The sequence below is a fragment of the Festucalex cinctus genome, chromosome 17 (genome assembly GCF_051991245.1).
Source record: "Festucalex cinctus isolate MCC-2025b chromosome 17, RoL_Fcin_1.0, whole genome shotgun sequence".
NCBI lineage: Eukaryota > Metazoa > Chordata > Actinopteri > Syngnathiformes > Syngnathidae > Festucalex > Festucalex cinctus.
The window spans coordinates 1,695,963-1,722,326 of NC_135427.1; the positions used below are offsets into that span (position 1 = coordinate 1,695,963).

The 26,364-nt window shown below is 47.6% G+C and overlaps 1 protein-coding gene across 3 annotated transcripts; it reads left to right on the forward strand.

Moving 5' to 3' along the window:
- The first annotated feature begins 555 nt into the window (after positions 1-555).
- On the forward strand, positions 556-26,299 carry srcap (Snf2-related CREBBP activator protein). 3 transcript variants are annotated; one of them, XM_077502027.1, is made up of 32 exons: positions 556-783; positions 2,135-2,211; positions 2,837-5,076; positions 7,061-7,291; positions 7,503-7,829; positions 8,084-8,276; positions 8,957-9,126; positions 9,301-9,394; positions 9,546-9,635; positions 9,749-9,931; positions 10,018-10,220; positions 10,328-10,505; positions 10,580-10,716; positions 11,277-11,446; positions 11,651-11,980; positions 12,062-12,248; positions 12,495-12,664; positions 13,572-13,774; positions 14,171-14,386; positions 14,775-14,933; positions 16,325-16,453; positions 16,658-16,975; positions 17,827-18,053; positions 18,809-19,125; positions 19,444-19,646; positions 19,923-20,092; positions 20,241-20,437; positions 20,566-20,680; positions 20,753-20,878; positions 21,067-21,243; positions 21,392-21,475; positions 21,550-26,299. In XM_077502027.1, the coding sequence occupies exons 3-32, from the start codon at positions 3,055-3,057 to the stop codon at positions 25,471-25,473; spliced, it is 11,250 nt and encodes a 3,749-aa protein (XP_077358153.1). In that variant the 5' UTR covers positions 556-783; positions 2,135-2,211; positions 2,837-3,054; the 3' UTR covers positions 25,474-26,299. The 3 variants fall into 3 exon arrangements, with proteins under 3 accessions (XP_077358153.1, XP_077358152.1, XP_077358154.1); XM_077502026.1 differs by having other exon boundaries at positions 9,749-9,930; positions 10,008-10,220; XM_077502028.1 differs by having other exon boundaries at positions 9,749-9,930; positions 10,008-10,220; positions 16,658-16,720.
- The last annotated feature ends 65 nt before the right edge of the window (positions 26,300-26,364 follow it).

The window sequence follows — 26,364 nt, forward strand, 5'->3', positions numbered from 1 at the left end:
ATTTAGTCCATGGAACCCTGTTACAAGGGATGCAAGCATGCAAGGCTATCACAGCTGTGCTGTGTAAATGTATAGTCAATACTACACTTGCCCCCTGAGATAGTTGTATTTATTTTTAAAGTATTTGAAATATGGAAAATCAAGCATGCCAACATTTAAATAGCAACTCTTGTTCAAGTTAGGTTAAGGGATTTGGTTAAAAAAAAATGCTCATATCTGTTGAAAGTGAAGAAAATTTAACAATTCTGTGACATATTTGCTGCCAAATTGGAACAATGTCCGATTTAGCAAAAAAAAAAAGAATTCGGCGACAAAGCGATGCGGCAGGTCAGTTAGTTTAGTATGTATTTTCTCCACCCTCAATAAAATTCAATATAAACACATTTCTTTAGAATGCAGTATGCATATTAAAACGTTAAATGCACGTAAATCGCAGCTGAGTTCTGATTTTAAAGCGCTAATGCAACAGCAAATTCGCCGACTTTTGAAGCGTCGCGCCAGTTAAGATATCGCGAGAGGTGCGTGTGTTGTGTACTTTGCGAGGAGCAGCGCCGCTCCACCATTTCGCTGCGCTAAAGTCTCCTCCCCGCGACCGCTACATTCTGAGCCGAAAGACACTCTCTCCCGGTCCGTATTTTAAATTCTTCATCGAGGCCGACTGCTACCTCGTTGGGTACCGGGAGGCAGTTTGGACCGCCGGCATCACGGATTGAGTGCGATTTTACACGGATGACGACTCCTTCAGCGAGAATTTAGTAAAAGAAAACTGGTCGGAAAATTCAGGTAGGTGGGAACTTAAGATGGCGGCCGTTGAAAGGGAGGGGGCCAAAGAGGAAGTCATGAGAGACTCGAGGGGGAGCTCTGACTTACGACACAACACTAGCAAACTGAACATTGTTTCGCTTTGCACCCGTAAATGGTTGTCTGGATTTAAAGCAGCTACGACCAGACACTAAATCGCTTCGTCGTAGTTTGATTCTGAGATACAATTGAAAGGTGGTTATCCGACTAAAGGAAGTTGGAAATGTTCTATACTGTAATCGTTGTCGCTTCGAAAGAGCCAACTGTGGGGTAGAGCGAGCCCCCTTGAACGCCCCGTACAAAATTGTGAAATGTATAATGGAATTTAATATTTTTTTATTTTCAATTATACTACAAGGACAAGTAGCTAGCGTGTGTGATTTTAAAAAAAATTGAGCGGTTTAATTTTCGCTAAAACATTTGACCCCCGCGTACTGACGTCATGAGTGATTGTACCCCCCACCCCACCCCATCTGTAGTACATGCACAAGCGGCTTTTAATGGCACATTTTCAGCCGCCGTGGCCCATTTCAAAGCAACTTGTCACGTTTGAAAGCAATAATGAAAGCATTACATAACCTCGGGTGGGAATGTGGCGCCTGCGCGTCTCGCGATTGCAGCCGAAAAACTCCCGGTAGCTTGCTAGTTAGCTGCCTAGTGCCACCCTAGCACTGTTGTTGTACGACGCTAGCTAGCTCACTAGCTAACAGCCTTAGCCCAAACCGGCATTGCGAAAACACCAAATTGAAGTCTTTTATGACGGCGAAAGGCGCTTTTCTTTGATTTTATTGTTTATCCACCACTTTCGCTACGTGTCTGTGCATTTCATACAAGCCACCAGTGCTCGTGTAGCCACCCAGTATGTATGGCAATTGGCTAAATGCAGATTATATTGGAGATGTCTTTGTAATTAAGATCCGGCTAGTGGTCGATGGTCCCCCCCGCTTTTTTTCTTTTTCAAGGTACTCAATTGAATGAGCGGAGGCCAGCACTCTCACTCGCCGGCTTGTGGCGTGAGAGCGCGTGCTGCGTCTTCCTGTGGGCGAATGCAGCAAACACAAGTTCACTTTTTTTTTTTTTTTTTTTTTTAACTGCTGCTGCAGGATGCACACTCCATACACACAAGCCAGCGCACTTGGAGCAGCAGCAGCAGCCGCGAGCTAGCTTGCTAGTCACTCACCTCGCACCTCGTGACATTTGAGATGAGATGACACTTTACCAAACTGTCCTCTCAGTAACTTCTCACATCATCATGGTCACGTCGCTGTACACCAGGCTCGGAGCAAATATCTCACACGAATAAAGTTACTTGTCTCTGTGTTTGCTTCCCAAGAACATGTGGCGGGGACCCTAATTTCAGCATCCTGGAAGTAGAAAGCACAGAGGATCCGTGTCTCACTCCACAGACAGGTGAGGAGATGCCTGCGGTCAAATATTATTGTCCACAAACGTGATTGAAAGTACAGTGTTCTCCCGTTACTCCGTGGGTCTTCCTTTGCATCCTCAACATGTCACTTTTTTTTTTATTTTTATTTTTAAAAGAGATTGTTAATGGGATTTATCGGTATACCAGTAAGTCTGAATTTCAAGTTGCATGTCTCAAATGTAGGTTGTGCTGGACTAGATCTAATATAAAGAGTAAGAAGAAGTGACAAGTCACACTAACTAGTCAATATTGACTTGCTTAACATGTTGTTGCGTTAGCAAAACCAGAACTCGAGTTAGGGGATTTAGTTCCCAACAATACCTGGTCATTTTGGGGGTGTTTTGGGTTTTGAGGCTGCAAATGTCAGAAATACTAAGTATTCTGGTTTCACTGTAACCTTTTGCTAGAGGCGGTTGTCAATAAATACGGTCTGCTGTAAAATACAAACCTGTATTGTTTAGGTTATTTTGTGGGGTATTGTTAGCTCTGTTGCTTCAAAAAATTTCACATATTTGCGAGTGGGCATAGAATGTAAACTCAACTCACTGTCGAAATCTTGTTTCCCACTTTTTGAGTTGTCACTTTGTTTTGTTTTGTTTTTATCTCCAGGTTCAACGTGTGGCCGCAGCAGCAACAGCGAGGAAGGAGGCTGCGGGGAGGCGGCAGTGCGGCAGCGAGCCTCTCCGGCTGTGGATGTGCTGGGTGGCAAGCCCCAGGCCGCACACAATGTGTCTGGGGAGTCACCTCGGCATGTCCCGCAGCCGTCCGCCGCTGCCCCCCGTCCGCTTCTTCCTTTGCCAGACAGCGTCCACTCGGCATTCCCGGTCATGGAGACCGCTCCTCCGCTCCAGATCTCCGGTGCTGCTAACGTCCGCGTCTCACAGGTCGACGGCATCAACTCGCCCAACGCTGAGGACTTCAAACCTTGTGCCCCCCTTGCCTCACATCCACAAAACACCAGCGAGCGTCGAGGGTTGCAACATGGCTTACATACTGTTACGAAAGGGACAAACATCTCCAGTAGCAAGACGCTTCATATGCAGTCTCCCCAAGCAGGCTCTGGACTGGTGGTTGGTTGGCAGGAAAGTTCGGAGTATAACTCAGAGACTAAGACACACTTGGAATTTGACAGAAAACACATTGGTGGAACTGTTGCCCCGCAAGGTCAGATGTGCATCACGGCCTCATCCCTCTCAAACGCCAGCGAGCACAGTGCTACTAAACGGTCAGATCAAGCGAGCGCTCGTCAGGATTCGGCGTCTACTGTTTCGAACTGTGGTGAACACGTTAGCCCGCTGCAAGACCTCAAAGAGGTCCGGCAGGATGTTGTTAATGAGATGGGGGACGCGTCCAACAGAGCTGCTCCTCCCTCGGCTGAAACACTTGATACTCCAAACGCAGGAGGACTTGGATCGGTGTTGCTCAACAGCACTGCGCGCGCCCAGACGGAACCAAGCGACGCTTCCCCCAAGTCCTCTGCTGTCCGCTCGGTGCTCGACTCGGGCCTGCTTGTGTCCTTGCAGGCAGAACCGTCTCAGCAATTAACGGAAACGCCCATGATCACAGAACTGGTGCATTCTGCCGACTCGCAGGAAATCGTGGTGGTCAGCGAGGCGGCGCACCTCGGGGGCGGCTGGTCCAACGTGCACCTGAAGCAGAGTTACCTCCTGCAACGCGCCGACGGCAGCGTGTGCGAGGCCGCCATCGTCACCGAGCACACGCCGGCCGAGGCCAAGCTGTACGAAGAGAGCGTGCGGGCCGACATGGGCTTGGACGCGCAAAACGTGGAGGTGTATCAGTTCTGCGGCCTGGTGGAGGAAGTGGGCGAGGAGACGGTGTGCGTCAGTACCAGCGTGCAGATACCTCACTCCCCGGGATATGAGGTCAACCTGTTCAACGCTTTGTTGGACCCCTCCGAGGACCTGGAATCCCACCTAGAACCTTCTATACACACGATTAGTGACAGTGACACAGTCATTATATCCCAGCAGGAATGTGATCCAGACCAAGCACAGGTTTGCGCCAACAATGTCCACAGTCTCTCCGTAGCTGCAGTGGGACAGCACCTGCTACTAGACACCAGCTCCAACCAGGTGTGTTTGCTGGAAGTGGACTCGTTGGCCATGGAGCAGACGCAGACACAAGTCTTGACGCCTTGTCCGCAAGTGAGCGAGGACAGACGGGAATCGGGGGAACACGCTTCTCTTTCGGCGGTAGATGCTGCTAAAAGCGAGCAGATGGAAGTTGCGGACGCCACGCCGGAGGCCTGCGTTTCCTCCGCTGCAGGAACCAAAGAACCTCCCTCTGAGGGTCCATCCCAGCATGCGGAGGCTTTTATCGCTCGCACTGCAGGAGGTATTAATCCAAAGCTGCTGCTCATCCAACCAGGTGTTGCTTCCCTCTTGAAGGAGACAACCTCATTCCTAAAACCAATTGTGGACTCGAACCCGGACGACAATCGGGGCACCCCGGCATCCGAAGAGGCCGTCGCTTCTTCGCCTGCGACCGAGAGCGATGGAACCAACGCATCAGCTTTGCGTTGTAGTCAGTCGGAGGCCTTAAATGTTGTAAGAACTTCAACCCCGACGCCTTCCGCTTTTGGCGGGGAAAGTTCTGCCATGCCTTCTACATCCAGCGGCCAGGACCTGGCGACACAGCACGACTCCCCCTTTGAGGAGGAGGATGAGGAGGAGGAGGAGGACGACGAGGATGACGACGACGACGAACCCACGGGGGACGCGGAGGTCTTAGATGTCGCTTCGGGACAAGTCAGCAGTGAAGAAGATGGCAGCGATGACGACGCGGAGCAACCTGAAGGAGAAACGACCACGCCAAGCTCGCCACACAAGGTAAACACAATTTATATAGCGGCTTGGCTGTGTTGGGAATCACACCTGATGTCAGCACTATATAGAAAGTTTGTCATATCAACCCACCGTTGATCCGTAATGTTGCAAGTGTGCGACAGCAATGACATAATTACTGCTAACAGTGTGCCTGAAGAGTGTTCCAATGCTGTTTTTCAATTGACTGATAAATGAACTACAGTATAAAGTGATTAGGGAGTAGGTAATGAGTGAATGATTCCAAACACAGCCTTTATCTATCTGCTTATGTCATGGTTATTTTCATGCCTGCTGTTACTTCCACTGCGTAATTATTTTTACATTCAATTCAATTCAAGCTTTCACCCTCACATTCACACCTATAGAAAAGTTTGTTTTGAACGTGATGTGCGTTTTTGGAATGTGGTGAGATACCTGGTGAAAATCTACACAAACATGGCTTGAACATGCAAACTCAAGTTTATTCAAAACGGGAAGTCCGGAGACCAGATTTGAGCCCCGAAACTCAGAACTACGAGGCACTGAGTTCTTTCTTGTACACCGTGTTGCCCTGTGTCATATATGTAACTGATTATTTGACCTTGGCGGAAGTACAGTGAGACCATAATGAAGTGCAATATTAAATCTGTTACAAAATGAAGTATTATGTTAAACTATTTGTTTTCCAGTCAGTTAAAGCTCTGATGCATAAAATTGTGACGACTGCATATTATTTTACAGGGAGCAAGTCTTATTTTTTAATTTTTTTATTTTTCTTTCCCCTTAAGGACACAAGGTATATTTCTTCAAGAATATACAATAGTCACATGTTGTTTGCGAAAGAATAAAGAGATATTTTTATTGCCAGAATAAAATAAATAATAATAGTAATGCAGTTAATAATTTACTAATTAACTCATTCACTCCCAGTCATTTTCACAGAAGCAATCCCGTTCGCTCCCGGCTGTTTTGCTGGATTTTGACTGATTTTGCAAGGCCCACAGAATATTGTGTTCAATTGCTATAAAAGCACGGAACCTACCAAAGAAAGATTAAAGTCTATGTTTCTATCTGTTTCCGTTTTGCAGCTAAGTTTCATCAGTTTTCACAAATCTATTTAAAAATTCTAAGTAATTGAGCTTTTTTTTTCCTACATGGCCCTGGTTGATCTCCTTTGCTCTGCTGCCACCTGCTGGCCGTTTGTGTAATAACTACCATTTCTGCAACCGTTCTTTGCAGTTGAGAGGCTGCATCAAAGCCTTCTGTATGCTCTAGCATAAAAAAAACAAATAAAAAAAAAAAAAAACGTATGAATACGTCTTTGGGACACTTAGAACTAAAAAAAACGTATTTATACGTCATTGGGAGTAAATGAGTTAAAATTACTTTCTTCTGCAATTAGCTGGCAACCAGTTCAGGGTGTACACCGCCTACTGCCCGAAGCCAGCTGGGATAGGCTCCAGCACCCCCCGTGACTCTTGTGAGGAGCAAGCGCTTAAGAAAATGGCGGGGTGGAATTACTTTCTTCCCTCCTTAAACTTGGACTTCGATGTTGTATTAAGAGTATACTTGGAAAGATGGAAATTATTCTCATTGACTTTTTACCTCGACAGAACACTGTAGGTCAACTTTTTTTCTTGGAGAAATATGGCTATTTTCAGAACAGTACAACTCTTTTGTTTGCCTAGATAAAATGAATTTTATCTTACATAATGTCTGTTTTCGCAAACTTTTTAGTTCCTGTGGTACACATGGTAGTTTGGTTTAATTGGCATAAGAGGGCGATCCTTGGAAAAAATTATCAATTTTAAGGAGTCCTTTGTGTTAAACATTTGAGAACCTCATAGCTAGAGTTTTACAAATGCAGCATGTTAGCTTATTTTTTTCAGATTGTGTTTCTTTCATGAGAAGGGAGAGGACTGTGCAAAATTGTTCCACAAAGGAGTAGCGAGAAGAAATGCTTTTATTTTGAACTCGTCATTCATCCATCGTCTTTGGTTGTCGGCAGTGGCTAGCAGATGGGGCTTCGCCGTCCACCTCGTCCTCCTTCCTGGAACAGTCGCACAGCGGCGACTGGGCCCGCCACGACAAATCGTCGCCTCTGCGAGGACCTCACGGCAAGTTTGTGTCCCCAACTTTGTTTGGGGGTTACACTTCCTTGTTGTCTCCCTCCGATCAATCCACCCCGCAGCGGCCGCGTGGAGAGCGGCGCTCCGACATGGCTGAGTTGGCCAAACATGTAAGTGGACCAAACCGATATACCGTACATTCTTTTTCTATTTTAATCCAACTCTATGCAACATTTGATTCAAAACTTATACGGCAGTTTCAGATAAATAGTGTGATAGTTTCTTGGTCTCATAACAAGTTAGTAAGTCAAGCTAACACTTTATTTTCCTGTTTCCAAATGTCAATCTTCTTCTGACTAAATAGTTCTGGTTGTCCCGCAGGAGGCCGACATAGAGCACCGAAGCCAGGCGCTGAAGCGAGAGGGCTTTTGGTCCACCAAGCGCCTCAACCGCTTGGCCGAGCCGCCGCGCCCCAAAGTGCACTGGGACTACCTTTGCGAGGAGATGCAGTGGCTGTCTGCCGACTTTGCCCAGGAGAGGCGCTGGAAGAGGGGCGTGGCCAGGAAGGTGGTCCGAATGGTGATGCGACACCACGAGGAAGTGAGGCAAAAGGAGGAAAAGGCCAAGAGAGACGAGCAAGCGAAAATCCGGAGAGTCGCGTCGTCCATCGCCAAGGAAGTCCGGGCTTTTTGGAGCAGCGTGGAGAAGGTATGAGATGCCATTGTAAAGATTTTTTTTGTCATGCCTAGCTGTGTAGTTTGGTTCAGTGTTGGCTTTCAAGATGTAATATGGACTGGTGATGATGATTTAACAGCCGTGTTTTGTGTGTACACTTTTTGTCAACAGACACTGCATTTTAAAAATGTATCATTCCGTGTGCAAGATTTCGCAGAAAAAAATGGAAGGAAAAAACGATGTGCAAAAGGGTTATGAGCAGTTGCATCTTGTTTGTCCCGGGAAAGGTGGTGCAGTATAAACAGCAGTCTCGGCTGGAAGAAAAGAGGAAGAAGGCTTTGGACCTCCAGCTGGACTTCATCGTCGGGCAGACGGAGAAATACTCGGACCTCCTCAGCAAATCTCTTGCGCCTGCCAGCCGGCCTGAACCGGTCCCGTCACCTTCCAAGACGTCTGTGCCCGCCACCGCTGATGAAGACGGTGAGAGATGTCTGTCACGTAAAAGAAATCAAGTTATTTTCAAGTTGATGCAAGTTGATATAATTGTCGTTTGTGTTCTATAAGTGGAGGAGACAAAATGGGATTTTTGTGAACAAATTCTGAGATTTAATGAAAAGATCATATCCGTCAGCCCAACGTAAAGACCTTCAAACGTCTCTGTCCTCGTTGTGAAGCTGATCTCCCACAGGGACGTTGTCATAGTTACACATCGCTGACACTTTGAGTAACAGAAGCAGTCCATGGTTGTTTTAGTGTACTGTACTGTTAATCAGACGGTCATAGTCTGAGCTCTTGCGCTGCATTTTAAGATGACAGACAAAAGTGGCACAACAGGTCCAGGACCAGGTCTTAGCCATCAAGACCGGTCTAACCTGTTTGCCTGTGCCTTTGCCGCGGCGCCATTACTCACGCATCATTCCTGCTTCACCAGGCAGGGCAGCCTCACGTGACTCACACTTGATTGATGACGACGACATGAGCTCAGGCTGACCTTGAATGTCTAACCTTGTTCAGTTCACTGATTTCATCCGATGCATTTCTGAACACAGCGAACCCACGTTAAATCCATAAAAAACCGATATCTTAGAAATCGAGCAACCGTGATATCGTGAGGAGAAAACCTTAGCGGCTAAATCAAAGATGTATGTCCCCTCGTGCAGACCGAGACTTTGAGCCTCCGTGTGAGGAGGAGGACGACGAGGAGACCATCGAGGTGGAGGAGCAGCAGGACGGTAACGACGCCGAGAGCCGCCGCAGGGAGATCGAGCTGCTGAAGGAGGAGAGCACGCTGCCCCTGGACCAACTGCTCAGCACGCTGCAACGGACGCAGGTGGAACGCCCTTCAATGGCCACCTGATTCTCACAATTTCCAAAAAAAAAAAAAAAAAAGTGTTGGAATGGCGTATTCCAATAGCCCTCCCCTGCATTTAGATGAATATATCACACGAATCTGAACCCGAATGCTCGAGTTATTCCTTAAAAACTGAACGATGGTCTTCCGCAGGACACTGTCTCGGATGAAGAATGCTCCCATGTATCGTCCTCATCAGAGGAGCAAGAAGAGGAAGATGGAGAGTTTGCTGCCAACGAAGAGGATTGTAAGATTGTTTTCAATATTGGCCTCATTCTTTCTTTGTTCTACATTGTAAAACACTCAGTCTTGTCTAGTGCTATATGTAGCCCAACAGCAATCCAATTTGATGGGCCATTGGTAGTAAAGTTGATTGTTTTTGTTCATGTCATTTCCAGCTAAAGATGAGGAGGACACCATAGCTGCCCAGGAGAAAGTGGAAGGCGATGTGGATCATACAGAAGAACTGGATGACTTGGCCAAAGAGGGTCTGTTTAATTTTCTTTCTACTTGTCAAAAATTTAATAATGCATTTTTTAAATTAAATTATCCAACCGGTGTCTACTTTTACCTGGCTAACACCCTCTTCTTCTCCCTGTAGGAGACATGAGCATGGAAGAGCTCCTGGAGAAGTACAAAGGAGCATACACCTCCGACGTTGAGGAGCCCTCTGCCTCCGGCTCCAAGGTCAGCTCGGAATGGGAGGCGTCTGGCGACGAGGAGGAGGAGGAGGAGGAGGAAAGTGAAGATGAGAGTGACGTGGAAAGCAACACTTCCTCCTCAGGTATTGGCGAGATTCTCAGCACAATTCAACCAAACGGCATTGTGCCCTGTTGACGATGAACAAGCGTGTCTTATCTGACTCTCCAGGGGAAAGTGAAGATGAGGAGAACAGTGAGAAAGATGAGAGCGCGGAAGAGGATGACGGTCCGGATGAAGGGATGGAGGTCTTGCTCAAGGAGGGAGATCACAGCCCGTCTTCATCAGGCTCGCGGCCGAAGAAGGAGATCAGCCACATTGCCGCCACCGCAGAGAGCTTGCAGCCCAAAGGATACACGTTGGCCACCACCAAGGTGAACTTGTGCACCGTAACTCCGTTTAAAAAAAATGACACTGGCCTTCATAATTAGTGCAGAGTGTGAAAAATAATCATTTGAATCTCACTTCTTGTGTCATCAAGGTCAAGACGCCCATCCCATTCCTGCTTCAAGGCACACTCCGAGAGTACCAGCACATTGGACTTGATTGGCTCGTCACCATGTTTGAGAAGAAGCTTAACGGAATCCTGGCTGACGAGATGGGTCTGGGCAAGACCATCCAGACCATCGCGCTCCTGGCCCACCTCGCTTGCGAAAAAAGTACTGCTCTCACACACTTATTTTTTTCTGTTCAATTATTGCATTTTGCTGATGTGTTCCCATCTGGCGTGCAGGCAACTGGGGCCCTCACCTCATCATCGTGCCCACCAGTGTCATGTTAAACTGGGAGATGGAGTTGAAGCGCTGGTGTCCTGGATTTAAAATCCTCACCTACTTTGGCAGTCAAAAGGAGAGGAAGCTGAAGAGACAGGTAATGACTTTTGCAGTTGTCTTAATATGTCAACTATCAGAGCTTTTAATGACCCAAATAGGAGTAATAGGTGTGTTTATTTTATTGGTCCATCCATCGTATGGACTTCTCTTAAATACAGGGACTCTTTGAGTTACATGTCTTACGCTGGCGATGTAACCCGGGTTTCATCGTTTACATCAAAATACTTTTACAGTTATTTAAAAAAAACAAAAAAAACATTTGCGCCACCTGGAAGATGCCGGAACGAGTATTTTGTGTTTGCGCACGGACATTCATTGCTGACGGACGGCAAAGCGGAAACTAAAACATGGAAATGTGACGCGCCTGATGGCGAGCCGACCTGCTCGATGGACGTCCGTGGCCGGACGTAACAACACAACTTTAAATAACGTTAAAATGGCATGATTACTGTGGGAAATCAACGAAAAAGAAGGTGCTACGGATGAGGCACGGGCGCCGTAACTGGAGGACCCCCTGTGCATGATTTCTTGCCAATTATTTTGTGGGACCTCCATTTTGAGTACGACTGTTCTAACCGCTTCTGTTTTCCTTGACAGGGTTGGACTAAGCCCAACGCTTTCCACGTTTGCATCACGTCGTACAAGCTGGTGCTGCAGGATCACCAGGCCTTCCGACGCAAGTCCTGGCGCTACCTGATCCTCGACGAGGCGCAGAACATTAAAAACTTCAAGTCGCAACGCTGGCAGAGCCTGCTAAACTTCAACAGGTCTCTGTCAACTTTCTGAATGTGAACTATTACTATTCGTGTCATCATATTTTACATCCTTTTTTTTTTTTTTTTTAAGGCAGTCACAAATTGCATGACTTGTTTTACGCTGCTTTATTGTATTAATTTTGACAGTGCCCATAAGTTTGTCATTAACAGTTGCATTAGTCAAGCTAAAGGTTGGCTTTGCCTTCTGAATTTCAGCCACAGACGTCTGCTGCTGACGGGAACTCCTCTGCAGAACAGCCTGATGGAGCTGTGGTCTCTGATGCACTTCCTGATGCCGCACGTCTTCCAGTCACACCGCGAGTTCAAGGAGTGGTTCTCCAACCCGCTGACTGGCATGATCGAGGGCAGCCAGGAGTACAACGAGGGCCTGGTCAAGAGGCTCCACAAAGTTCTCAGGCCCTTCCTGCTCAGGAGGATCAAGGCCGACGTGGAGAAGCAGATGCCGAAGAAGTACGAGCATGTGGTGCGCTGCCGCCTCTCCAAGAGGCAGCGCTTCCTCTACGATGACTTCATGGCGCAGGCCTCGTGAGTAAAATACATTTTAGGAGCTTTTTTTGTTTTTTTTTCTCTGTGTAGTCTCACTTTCAAACATCTTTTTGTTCTCAGGACCAAGGAGACCCTGGCTAGCGGGCACTTCATGTCAGTCATCAACATCCTCATGCAGCTCCGGAAAGTGTGCAACCACCCCAACCTGTTCGACCCTCGACCCATCCAGTCGCCCTTCATCACTAAAGCAATTGTTTTCAATACTGCCTCCCTGGTGCTGGACGCCCTGGAGGTGCATCCTCTCAAGGTTGGCATCCCCAAAACAGAGTTTCCCAACCTTCATTTTAAGCAAGGGACATAATTTAATATGTCATATTTAAGAAATATTGCAAAAACACACTTCCAAATTCCAAGTTAAAAATCACAATTCACAGATGAGTTATTTATTTACATAGCTCAGTGGTTAGGAATTACTGCCCAAAACATATGAATCATGTCACATTTTCACAGCTGTTTCTTTTATTGATTTATTTCTTTATTTTTTATCATGCAGCGCTGTGACCTTTCCATGTTCGACCTCGTTGGTTTGGAAGGCCGCGTGACTCGTTACCAGGCGGACGCCTTCATACCAAAACACAAAGTCAGTCGCCAGCTCATCCAGGAGATTATGGAGTCTCCCGAACCCCTGCCAAGACCCCGAGCGATCCGCATGAAGGTCGACAGGTACATAATCATGTTTGGAACAAAGCAGAGGTTTTCCTGCATATTAAAATTTGGATGCAACTGCCTCTACCTAATTTCGGCCCGCCTCCGGTGCTTAAAGCTCTAACTGTCTGACATCATAAAAACTGTTATTCGACCCATGTTGTAGTACTTATTATTATCCGCAATTGCAGTATTCAAGGCAGCGTTGTATTGAAAACAGTTGTCGATAAGTCACAAATTTCCCAAATTAAGAAAAGTAGACACTTATGATTTTCGAATGGCTAAGTATTCTTTTATTAGAAAACGTTTTTTTTTTTTTTTTTTTTTTTTTTTTTTTTTTTTTTTAATATCCTGATTCTGAACACACTTTCCACTTTATATTTTTTAACTTTTCAGAGATGTCTTCTGAAATGTTTTTTCAAAGAAAGGGTTGAAACGTTGCACATAAATACAGGCACAGCAGGCAATTAGTTAGGATTAATGTTATTGATGAGATGTGCACTTTTGTAAGGTTTCAAATACAAAAAATTAGCAAAATAAGAATTGTCCATCACATCCTCTGCCTCAATTTGGGCCAGGAAAGACCCTGATTAACTCTTTGACCGGCAAAATCGTTTAATAACTATCATTAAAATCACAACGTATGCCACCATAAACGTTAAATGACGTCAACTAAGTTTTTTATTTTATTTATTTTTCTCAGTGCAACATCTATGTGCAGCCCTGCCTGGTCAATGGGTTGTGGAATCATAAACCCGACTATGGCCAGCAGATGGAAACATTGTATCTCTTTTCGTGAACGATCAAAGCCTTTGTCATATCAAAGTTTTTTGTTTTTTGTTTTTTTTGATAGCGTGTGGCAGTAAAAGCGTTAAGAAAATTTGAGGTGGTGCTGCTGACTCAATGATGACGGCTCATGTTTCAGGATGCCCCACCCACCTCCAAAAGGTGACAACCACTCTGCGGCGCAGACGAGCAAACCCACCTGCTCGGTGCCGCCTGCAGCTCAGACACCCAAACCTCCGAGCCCAGAAGGCACAGCGGCACCTGCGCCCACGCCCGCGCCTTCGTCTGCATTGGCACCCACACCTGCGCCTGCACCCCCACGTGCGCCTGCTGTTCAACAAGGTATGTGATGACGTCACATTTTTTGCTTTCCAGCTAATTTGTTCATTCACGCATACGTCCATTATGTTGGTCTGAACCAAAATTATACAGTATAAATACAGGATAATTAATAAATACAACTTCCACATTTCTCAACATTTCAAAGTGTTCCAATTTTAAAATATTTCACTCATTTAAGCACATATTGGGAACATTTTTCACATTCTGCAGTTTCACATTTTTCATAGAAAAAAACAAACATTGACATTAATTTTTAAAGTATCTTTTTCTTCTGAATTTATCTTAATTTATTCTTCAGAATTTGAATTAAATCTATGTCATTTAAGTTCAGCATCACACAAAAGTTTTACAGAAAATTGCATTCTCTAATTTGAATAGCTTTTTTCCCCATTACAGTGATGTGTTCGGTGACAACCACACCACCTCCCCGTGTCCCTCTACCTCCCGGTGCTCAAACGGCCGTGAGATCAAGCACTCCCAAGCAAGTACTAACCGTGCGCCCTCCCCCTGCCCCGTGCACCACCGCCATTCCCGCTCACCCGACTCCCAACCCCGGCAGCATCATGCCACAAAGGGTTCTGCTCAGTCCAGACATGCAAGCCAGGCTGCCCTGTAAGTTCTTCACTCTTATTCTAGCTCATTCTGCCATGACTAAAATAAGATGTCAAGTCAGCGCCTTTTTAAAAATAATTGTCATTTTTTTCAGATTTTTCAGGAAACACAAAAAATTTAACCATTTGCATCATGAGATGATTTACGCAAAAAAAAAATCATTTTTGCAAAGATGGCATAAGCAATTATTTTAAGAGGGTAACGAAGTTGAAGTCTACTGTAAAACTGACGCATAAAGCAAGATTGTGCCAATGAGCTAATTAACAATGTATATAACACAACACATTTTTAACCAAGCAATGAAAATGAAAATTTACAGTACAATAAAATAACATGTGAGGTGTTTAATAGCATCGGTTTAAATCATCATTTTCTTGTCTGTACCAAGCTGGTGAGGTGGTGAGCATAGCCCAGCTTGCGTCCTTGGCGGGGCGCCCGGTGTCGTCGTGCCAGGGCAGTAAACCAGTCACCTTTCAGCTGCAGGGCAATAAGTTGACCCTCTCAGGAGCGCCCATACACCAGCCACCGCCCCCACGTCCCGTACAAGGTATGTATTTTTTATTTATTTATTTATTTTTGGTGCCAATATCTTTTATTTTCAATGACCGCGCACATTGGGACCTGTATTTTCATTTTGTCATGTCTAACTTATGTAGAAGTAAATGTATTGTTCGTGCATAGCCTTTTGTAACGTACAGTATATGATGCATTTAAGCATAACTACACATGCTTACTTGTTCAGAATTCATTAACTCATTCACTCCCAGCCATTTTCACAGAAGCAATCCCGTTCGCTCCCGGCTGTTTTACTGGATTTTGACCGATTTTGCAAGGCCCACAGAGTATTGTGTTTTATTGCTATAAAAACATGGAACCTATCAAAAGAAAGATTAAAGTCTCTTCTTTCATCGGGAAAAAAATTATGTTTCTATCTGTTTCCATTTTGCAGCAATTAGCATTAGAAGAGAGCTAAGTTTCATCAGTTTTCACAAATCTATTTAAAATTGTAAGTAATTTAGCTTTTTTCTAGATGGCCATGGTTGAGCTCCTTTGCTCTGCTGCTACCTGCTGGCCGTTTGTGTAATAACTACCATTTCTGCAGCTGTTCTTTGCAGTTGAGAGGCTGCATCAAAGCCTTCTTTATGCTCTAGCATAAAAAAACAAACAAAAAAAACGTATAAATACGTCTTTGGGACACTTAAAACATTTGTTTGCACGTTATTGGGAGCAAATTAGTTAATTGTTCCTTTCACTAACGTACCTGCGTAAAATCACAATTCCAGTAAATATTGATATGAAAAACATTTCAAGGTCATAAATGCAAAACAATCCATTAATAAGTAGTTACGGTGTGAACATGTGACTGCATCCTTATGCAACAGCGTTGACTAGTTCTGACACATCCTTTTGCAGCTTCAAATCATCATATGTAGGTACCGTTGCAAATTTTGGATGCCCTGTCATTTTTTGTTGTTGTCTATGATCTGCTTTTGGTTCCTAACCTGCAAATTAAAACTCATTCACTGCCAGCCATTTGAGAAAATTTCAAAAAAATTTAATACCCATGTGATATTACGTTCAATAATGATATATAAACCGAATCTACCAAATAACAGAATAGACTCCCTACATTTTGTCCCGTCCCGTTCTTTTATAATTGACAGTAGAAAAATGTAGGTTTGCCAAAATACAGCCATTTCTCCCATGGAATCTGAAACTGTGTTTATTTCGTATAAAATGGGGCAATGATGTCATCTACCGGTGGTTGGGCATCAGTAAATTTGTTTCCAAGTTTGATATTTACTGTGGAGTATAGTCAGATTCGCCCCCATTTATCTCCGCTCTAAAAAATACAATTGACAAGTATACTTGTCAAAGGCAGTGAATGAGTTAAAAATGACTACCGGTAATCTGATTGGAAATGACTGTGCCATCCAGGCAATGTGATGCACCTGTTGTCCAGCGTGGGTCAGCATCACCTCATCAGTCAGCCTGCCCAGGTGACGGTCCAAAGCCCGGCTGCTGCACCCTCTGCCCACCGACTTACTCCCAGTGCTTCCTCTCAAGGTGTCTGCCCCTTCTTCTTTTTGTCTCTTTTTTTTTCTTTCTTTTTTAAACCGTCATAATGTTCCGATAACTAATTAATATTTTAGAGAGAAAAAAAATGAATATTATGAGCTAGTTTTTATTTCCAAACAAGTTGTAATCTTCATAAGTTGTTCATACTTTGATAGCTGCAGATTCTTACTATTTTCTTTGGTGTCTCATCAGTGCCGCCTTCCTCCGTGGTGAGCAGCCCCGGGGTGGTGAAGATCGTCGTGCGTCAGGCAGCAGGCAAGGAGGGGGGCCCCGTGCCCACCCTGGCCGTGGCCCCGTCGCCTCGCGTGGCTTCCTCGCAACCCCACCCAAACGCAACCCCTGTCCGAATCGTGGCCCCTCAGCAGGTGGCCCAGCGCACCCCCGGTCCTGCCACCGCCCACTACACTCTAGCGCCCCCTAGAACTCCCAGCACCACCCCCAACCAAGCCCAGCCCCCGGTCCCCATCCTCAAAATAGTGCAGCCTCCGCCGCCTTGCGCAGAGCAGCCAGGTGAGAGTACTTGAGTTTTTGTCTTTCAATAAGGAGTGTGGATGAGCAGAAGTGGTTCAGAACCAGATGTGGGGTACTCGAGCCACATGAGGCCAATTTTTTTTTTACACTTATTTAGCTCAAACTCATGAATGACTCAGCTTGAGTTTGATTTATTTATGACAATATGACATTACTTGAGCAACTAACCAACTAATGACTTGACGCGACTTGCTTGAAATGTAGTCGGGACTGGACTTGCTTGATTTGAAAAAAAAAAAAAAAAAAAATCATAATAATAGTGCCTCAATAACGTCGCACTTCCTTTAAATGTGAAGGTTAACCTTAAGACACGAGATTTATAACTAGTGTTGTTCCGATACCGATACTGGTATCGGCAGAGGTGCCGATACTGCATTAAAACAGTGGTATCGGTATCGGTGACTACTCACAAGTAACATGCCGATACCATTAATTCCAACACTAATATAGGATTTTGGATGCAGCATCTTGTGTATTGCTGGTGCATGACATTCACTGGTATGTGACATGTTCACTGCATGCCGATCTAAGATATCCTATTGGCCCTTGAATGCTCTGAACCAATGGCAGGACAGCTTTTTCATATTGAGGAAAAAAAACCTTAAGTATCGGTATGGTATCGGTATCGGCCGATACTGCAAAGCTGGATATCGGTTTCGGTATCGGGAGCCATAAAAATGATATCGGAACAACACTATTTATAACTTGCACTGACTCCCACCTGGCAACTAATTTTCAACCCTCTATCCCTCCTCACTGACCCACTCCCCTTTTAATTCGACTACTTCTGAGTATCTCAGTCGTCATAATGTCTCGGCTTTCCTCTTCAGCTCCAGCAGAGGCCTCGACGTCGTGCGCTGCATCCAAGCCGGCTGCTCGTGATGGCACCAGCACCGAAACCAGTACCACAACCACCACTGCCACTACCACCACCGCAGCTGTCGCCAGCACCAGTCAGGCTGCCGTTGCAGTAAAGGCAAAACCCAGCGCGGCCCCCAAGGCCCATATTCCACCCAGGAGAAGGCCTCGACCGCTTCCTCGCTCTCCTTTTTACATTGTAAGTTCAGATAAATTTCAAATGGTGTCAATGCCAACATGGCAAATTTGCAGTGACCTCCCCTCGTCCTTTGTTAAATTGGTGTGCATATTACGAGGGTGTCACTGGTAATATTCCTCCCGTTCACTCATTCACTCCCAGCCATTTTCACAGAAGCAATCCCGTTCGCTCCTGGCTGTTCTACTGGATTTTGACTGATTTTGCAAGGCGCACATAATATTGTGTTCAATTGCTATAAAAGCATGGGACCTACCAAAAGAAAGATTAAAGTCTCTTCTTTCATCAGGAAAAAAAGTATGCTTCTATCTGTTTCCATTTTGCAGCAATTAGCATTAGAAGAGAGCTAAGTTTCATCAGTTTTCACAAATGTATGTAAAATTGTAAGTAATTTAGCTTTTTTCTAGATGGCCCTGGTTGAGCTCCTTTGCTCTGCTGCCACCTGCTGGCCGTTTGTGTAATTACCATTTCTGCAGCTGTTCTTTGCAGTTGAGAGGCTGCATCAAAGCCTTCTGTATGCTCTAGCATTAAAAAAAAAACGTATAAATACGTCTTTGGGACACTTAAAACATTGAAAAAAAAACATATTTACACATTCTTGGGAGCAAATGAGTTAAGAGGTTTGATAACAGCCAATTTAAATGGTGGATCTGGATCGTGATGTCTATGTAGATAAGAAAAGGTGGCTTGAAAAATTCCACTTTAGATTTCTTCCTCACTCTTCATTTATGATCCCCCCGCTTTCTCCCACCTGTCAGCCATCACTGGCCGAGGCCCTCAAGAAGGAGCGTGACAGCAAACTGGACTTCATCTTCAGGGTCAACGAGCGCCACTCCGCTGCGAAGCCCGTGTTCGGCAAGGAGGTTCTGGATTTCCTGACGTTCCTGCCCGGGCCCCGACCCTCGCCCGCCGCCTTGCGGCCCGCCGAGGCCGAGTGGAGGCGTTCGGGCCACGCCAGCTGTTTGGTGTCACAGTGGCGACACACGCACGACTTGTGGAGTCACAATCACACGGTGGGAGATGCCATCCACAGCATCGAGGAGAGGTTGTTGCTGCTCTCAGACGTCGTGGACCGGTAGGTTTGGAGTCCTTGATTATTTGACTATGATAGCATGTTGGAAGAGAATTCTCTAAAACAAATTTTCTTACAATTCTGACTATGATGCTATTTTGATACAAATGCAAAAACTGATTTTTTTCTCACATCCAATAAAGGCTAAAAGTGCATCGACGACTTTGGCTCTCCTTGCCCACATGCAAGGGCATATTAATTGCTTCATTTTATTTTTTTCTTACCTTGAAGCTCATTCGCAATCGACCAAGCGACAGGTCGTTACTTGCAAAACTTGCTTGGCCTCAGTAGAAAAGTAGAAATTGTGCTCTTTATTGTCAGGTTTACGTTTGCCATCCCGCCAGTGGAGGCCGCTCGGATCACGATGCACTGCTGCCACCCTCCACCCTCTCTGAGCCATAAGGAGGCGACATTCTCTTCAGCGCTCTCGGCCCACGTGGCGCCGCTCACTCGCAGCCTCCATCGCATCCAGTGCAACATGAGGACCCAGTTCCCGGATCTGAGGCTTATCCAGTATGATTGTGGTGAGAAGCATCTTTTTTTTTTCATTTTCTTCTACTTCTTATCTGAAGAAATAAAGCAAATAAATCTCTGGAGAGAAGAAAAAAAAAAAGTGAAGCTTGTTTTGACGAATCATGGCGGAAAACCAATCTGTTTAAAATCCAAAATCTTGCATTATTATATATATATATATATATATATATATATATATATATATATTGTACTGCGCTACATCAACGTTGTGTACTTCCTACATAGCCATTTTCCTGACTTTGTCCCTTGGTTTCATCTTCCTTCAGGGAAATTGCAGACCCTCCACCTGCTATTACGAAAACTGAAGACGGGCGGCCACCGAGTGCTGATCTTTACACAGATGACGCGTATGTTGGACATCTTGGAGCAGTTCCTCAATTATCACGGACACATCTACCTGCGGCTCGACGGCAGCACCCGGGTGGAGCAGAGACAGGTTGGTCCTCGTGTCTTATTAGACTTGATCAGACTCCTGAGTTGATTTAAACTTGAGTTTGAGACTGACTTATGGCACATTTCTGAATTTTTCTCACCTCTGATGTGTGTTTGTGGACACAAGTTCTGACATTCACGTTGCTCCTCAGGCCTTGATGGAGCGCTTCAACGCCGATCGTCGGATATTCTGCTTCATTTTGTCAACTCGCAGCGGAGGCGTGGGAGTAAACTTGACGGGTGCCGACACGGTCGTGTTCTATGACAGCGACTGGAACCCCACCATGGACGCTCAGGCCCAGGATCGGTGCCACCGTATCGGACAGACCAGAGACGTCCACATCTACCGGTAGTTCAGCTGTTGCCGTCACAGTATGGCTGAGCTCAAATCTCGCCGTGCTTTTCTCCGTTTTCCTTCCATATCCTAAGAAAATGCATGTTTGCGTCATTAAAAATTCTCCATCCGCTCATGTTCAGACTAATCAGCGAACGCACTGTGGAGGAGAACATTCTGAAAAAAGCTAACCAGAAGAGGATGCTGGGAGATATGGCCATTGAAGGAGGAAACTTCACCACTGCCTTCTTCAAAGAGGTACAAGTTTTGCCCATGAAACCGATGAAAGCCCCTCAGAAAAACCAAAATGTTGCCTTTGTTGTTCCTCAGCAAACGATCCGTGAGCTGTTTGACGTCAACGATAGTGACAGGAGGGAGCCGGCTGTGGAAGTGTCCATACCTCACGCCGAGGACGACGAAGGCGGCAACAAGCAGAGCACCACCATTCTGGAGCAGGTTAGATCACTGACTCTTAACTTTTGGAGAACCAGCTTGAGGACAAGGGGTAAAAAACTTTTATCATGAGGAGTGGTATAACTGTGATGGCGTATTAGAGTCACATATATATATTTTAGAGGGAAGTTAATATTCTGGGGGGGAAAAAAACTTGCAAATTTGACTGAATTGGCACAACCATCTTGCAGGCGCTCTGTCGCGCGGAAGACGAGGAGGACATCGTGGCCGCCTCTCAGGCCAAAGCCGAGCAGGTGGCGGAGCTGGCCGAGTTCAACGAGAACATTCCACTGGACGACGCAGGCGAGCAGGAAGAAGTGGAGGAGCTCTCAAAGGCGGAGCAGGAAATAGCCGCACTGGTGGAACAGGTGAGCTGCTGATTTGCACCAGTGGTTCTCAGTTTTATTCTAACAAAAAAAGCATGTTTTTCTCTTTTAAAAATGTTTGGGTGACATTATGATACCCCTGTTTTACATCTCTTCTTAATTATCACAATGTTCTCTTTCCTGTTCACAGCTCACTCCTATCGAGCGCTATGCCATGAACTTCCTGGAAGCTTCTTTAGAAGATGTCTGCAAAGAAGAACTGAAACAAGCTGAGGTAAGTCTGGGCAACATTTGCCTCATTTTGAAACCCTTAAACGAGAGTGTCTACATGTGATCTTTTCTGTTTAGGAACAAGTGGAGGCTGCCAGAAAGGGTCTAGACCAGGCCAAGGAAGGGGGCCTCAGACTGCACGCGTCCTCTGACGAAGATGAGGTTTCGTCGGCGCAAGCCTCTGTGGAGCCTGCTCAGCCTGCTCCCGCACGACGCGGGCGCAAGCCCAAGGACAAGGACAAGGTGAAGGTCGTCACCTCCACGAGGACTAGCGGTCGTCTGCGTGGGGCCTCGCCAGAAACTGAGCCTGAGCCCACAACGCATAAGGAAGTGCCTGCCCGCGCTAGTCTAAGAGGACGCGGTGCCGCCAAAGACTCTAGTAACTCATCTCGTGTAGACCCTCCAAAGACCTCAACAGCCAAGCTGCAGGATCCCTCCAAATGTTCCAAAGCCTCGTCGTCTCCCGCCAGAGACCAGCAGGCCGTTCCAATCAAGCCTCCGGCCGGTCCAGTGCCTTCCTTGCCGTCAATATTGCCCCCTGGAGGGAAGCAGCAGAGTGCGGCTGAGTCCCCGCTAGAATCCGTCTGTCCGGTGGAGGACGAGGCTAAAGACCAAAGCGCCATGTCTCCGCCCTCCACCAGCTGTCGCTCACCTCGCAAGCGCCAGTCCGCTGACGGCGAAGTCCTGAAGGGCCTCGTGGACGATTCGCCCTCAGCCAAAGTCCTGCGGAAGCTTCCGGGTCGGCTCGTCACTGTGGTGGAGGATAATAAGGAGCCGAGGAAGAAGCGGTGGCGAGGAACCGGAGCGGGAGCTTCTTCAGAGGAGGCGTCGGTAGAGGAGAACTCGAGTGAGGAGCCGAATAAAGACACTCCATCGGTGGTCCCTGACAGCAGCTCGAAAGACACTTTGACCAAATCTTGTCAAGACCAAGAATCTACCCAGAGTCCACCTGTGTACCTTCAGCCCGTCAGAGCTTACCCTCCATATTCTCCTCCCCATCTGTCTCCGGACATGCCCGTGTTGAGGAATCTTCCGGTCCGCCGCAGGCTGGAAACAGAATCTCGCATGGCGGCTCAGCTTGGAGAGCAGCTGCATGCGGGTCGAGGAAGGACCCAGCACAAGAAATCGGACTCTCCGTTGAGCAAAGAGCCCTCTCCCGCGTCCCCCGAGGCCGGTGTCAATTCCTTGGAGACGCCCATGAAAAGAAAGAGGGGCCGGCCCCCTAAGACTCCCCCCAAGTTGCCTGATCTCAACAACTCCGCGTCTCCTCCTCCCACTCAACCCGTCTCACCGTGCGAGGATGGAAGCCTTTCCCCGAAACGCAAGCGGGGTCGCCCCCGCAAAGACTCTGTGAATAGTCCAGACTTTGTTTTTGATGGGCACAAATCTAACAAAGAGACCCCAGCTGCGGATGTTTCCAGTCAACCCAATCCTGACCCACTGAAGACGGAGAGCATGGATCAGGACTTCCCCTCTGCCAATGCTGAAGAAACGGACTCCAAGACTGGAGAGTCTGCTTTGTTGACAACAAATGAAACGTCCTCTTTGGTCTCCATCTCAACTTCAACAGTCCAAGCTGATAGCGCACCAGAACCTCAGGTAGCCTCCCCTGATCCTGTCTCCACCCCATCTTTGGACCAAGACACAAAGTTGGCGACACCAAGCCTGGTGTCCACTGTCCTGTTCCCTGAAAATACCGCAACTCTGTCAGCACCTGTCAGCCCCGTCTTGCCACCTCCCACCGCAACAGAGTTTTCTAGACCTTCTGATGCTGCATCTGAGCCATCACCAGAATTGGACTCTGCTGAAACCACCGCTGCTGAGAAACCAGATCCTTGTCCTAATTGCCCATCACCACCATCAACAATGGAGGCAGCACCACCATCAGAACCGGACGCCGCCATCCCATCAGCCTTGGAGATCACGGAGGAAGCCACTGAACCTCCTGCAGTGACTGATCTTCCCGTCAACACTACAGAAACCCCCAACCCTGATTCAGTTCATTCTAAAGACACAGAAGCTGATTTCATTGAGAATGTGTCGGAGCAGTCCAACACCAGCGATCCCACGTCGGCGGCGACCGTCACGGCCCGTGAACTTGACGCGGAGCCGTCAGCAACTGCGCCACTTTCCAACACGAGCTGGCCAACATCTGCGCCACTTTCTCCAACCACTCCTCCGTTAGCCACGACCGCCATAGATGCAACGCCCACTGACACGGTCACGTCAACATCTGCTGTCTTCTCAGAGGATCACACTTCTGCTGCTTCACCCGACTCTGAACTAGTCACTGCATCGTCAAGCAACCAAGAACTAACGAGCACGGAGCACACAGATGTACCAACCGTCTCACCGACGACATCTCCTCAGACATCTCTGCTCACCTCTTCACAAACAGAAACCTTATGTGCTGCTGCTTCCTCCAACCAAGAGTCCGCAAAGACCCCTCCTAGCATAGAGTCAAACCCGCCCTCATCTGGAAAAGATCTAGACCAGACAACCCCGATTGAAGTGGATGAGGTTCAGGCTGAAGAGGACACACGTGTGGATGTCAAACAAAGAAAGGTGTCGACTTCTGCTGAGGCCAAACCTGTCGAGAAAGAAAGCAAAGCAGAAGGGGACAAAGGTGCCTCTGCTCCCGAGAGGGACGTCAATCAACCCCTCGAGGGTCTCAGGACTCTCATCCAGAAACGCGCTCTCAGCCGTCAGAGCAGCCAGGAGTCGGCTCGCTCGTCGTCGCCCTCGTCCGGCTGCTCCACGTCCACCCTCACTCGTCACGCTCACCACAAGAGGACGTACGAGAACCGACATCCTACCAAGAGGCCGCGAGTGGACGTCACCTCAGACGCGGCGGCGGACAAACCGGACGAGGACGAAATTGAGAAGGACCTCGCCGCTGCTTCCTCTGAAAGGAGATCTCGTTCGTCGTCCTCCTGCGACTCGGATGACGAGGAGAGGGAAAAGGAGCGCCATCTGCAAGACCGGGACCAAGACGAAGCCCAGGAACAGAGCAGCAAACGTCGGGTGAGGAAGCCTACCCTCAGCTCCGACAGCAACGCCAACACGTCCACCGGCGGCGACTCTGGAAGCGACTCGTCATCGGCGAGGATCACAAGACGATTAGCGGGGTCGAAAGCTCCCGTGAACCGCGTGCCCCAACCGCCCCCGGAGCCCGAAGTCTTGGGGAAGCGCTGCTCGGCACTCAACGCGGCCGCCAAGCTCCTCGCCATGAAAGGGAGGGTGGACACCCCTGGCCACACCCCCCGCAGGGACCCTGCTGCTAAAACCGGCGGCAACGCTGCTGCGTCATCTCCTGACCAAAAGAACCAAAAATCCAAAAGTAAAACTCTCCCAGCGTCTCCTCCAAGCAATTCTGTCACCAAAAGCAAAAACGACAGCAAACCCTCGTCACCCAATCAGGCGAGTCGCCCCGCGTCTCGCTCCACCAGGCAGTGCCCGGGGTCCCTCGTGCCCCCCCTGGAGGGGCCTGAATACAAGAGGCCCAAAGCGGAGGAAAAGGACTCCGGCAGTCAAAAGGCGGCAAAAGCAAAAGAGCGCGACAGGGAGGTGGCACAAGGCCGGAGCACCTGCAGTAGCGACGGCGAGCTGGATGGTGAGCGCCCGGATAGCGGACGGTCGGACAACAGTGGCGGCGGAACGGACGCTGGGCGGCTTCAGAGTAGCCGGAGTCGTAGCAGCAGCGACAGCAGCCGGCGGGACCACAGCGTCAGCTCCCAGAACACGGACCGCAAGGGGGCCGGCTCTCGCGCTGCCTCCTCGGGCAGCGACCGAGACCGCAGCGCCGAGCGGGGCGCCAAGGACCAGCGGGCCCCTCGAAAGGCCGCCCGTAAGCCTCAGAAAGTGCCGCAGGAGGCGGCAAGCGCCGAAGGCACGCCAGACCGCGTCTTGAGGAGCGTGGCGGCGGCCGCGGCCGTCCAGGCCCGCTCGCCGGCGGCCAGCACGCGCTCGTCGGCCAACCAGCATCGCCACAACAAGACATGAGCGCCGCAGCCCGAGAACGCCAGGTGTCGTCGCGGAGCGCGTCCGGACCTTCGGGGTTGACCGCACAAGCCCAGGGACCTCTCGGTCGTCTTGGGCCCCCTCCCCCTTCCTTTACACACGAAGCTGACCGGGGGGCGGCTCAGGGGGGCCGGACTGGGTAGAAGAGATCCACGTGAGAGGCAGGCTGGATGGCCGAGTGGAGGTGAAGCGCGGAATGTGGTTTACTGTCATCATTTCAGGACTGAAGAGAAATCACGCAGAGATCTGCTTTCTCTCGGTTCTTCTTATTTGCACATCTCACTTCTTTTTTTCTTTCTTCCATTAATCAGTTCATCTCATCACAGCGAAGATGTGATGCGGCCCCGAGGCAAAGTTACTGTAGTGTTTCTCGTGCGTCAGTGCCTCTCGGGACTTGTTCGAAGGGTTCGGACCTGATTTTGCCTTGTGAAGCACTCTGGAGTGTTGCGCTTTTCTCTTTCTTGTGAAGAAAAGACTGCCCCCGTACCCCCAAAAAAATTAAACTAAGAGAAACTTCTGGAACTCACTCTGAATTTGTGCAACCAAATTGTTTTGTCAGTCTTTGTTCTGTAAAATATAAACAGGGAGAAAATGTGTGAATGAAGCGGTCCACAGAAGGTGACCAGCAATTAATTTTCCTTTCAGGTGTGGGATTGAGGGGGGGTGGGTTTGTTTGGTTCCGTTGATTTTTTTTTTTTTTCGGTTTGTCAGTTTATTTGTTGCATTCCTTCAATCCCTTGTAATAATTCCACATTGTTTTACTTGAACAATTAAGACAATTACTATTGAATAAAAAGACCAAAAATTATTTTTTTTTTTTGGTAAGTTTTTCTTCATATTCCTTTTCAGACAAGTGGAACAGAAATTGAATTT

What these genes read in the sequence shown, in the direction of transcription:
- srcap (XM_077502026.1), top strand. Translation starts at nt 3,055, where the DNA reads ATGGAGACCGCTCCTCCGCTCCAGATCTCCGGTGCTGCTAACGTCCGC. An exon ending in TGCGCCTGCTGTTCAACAAG is followed by an intron (nt 13,775 to 14,170) that starts GTATGTGATGAC and finishes TCCCCATTACAG; the next exon opens with TGATGTGTTCGGTGACAACC. An exon ending in GCCTTGCGCAGAGCAGCCAG is followed by an intron (nt 16,976 to 17,826) that starts GTGAGAGTACTT and finishes TTTCCTCTTCAG; the next exon opens with CTCCAGCAGAGGCCTCGACG.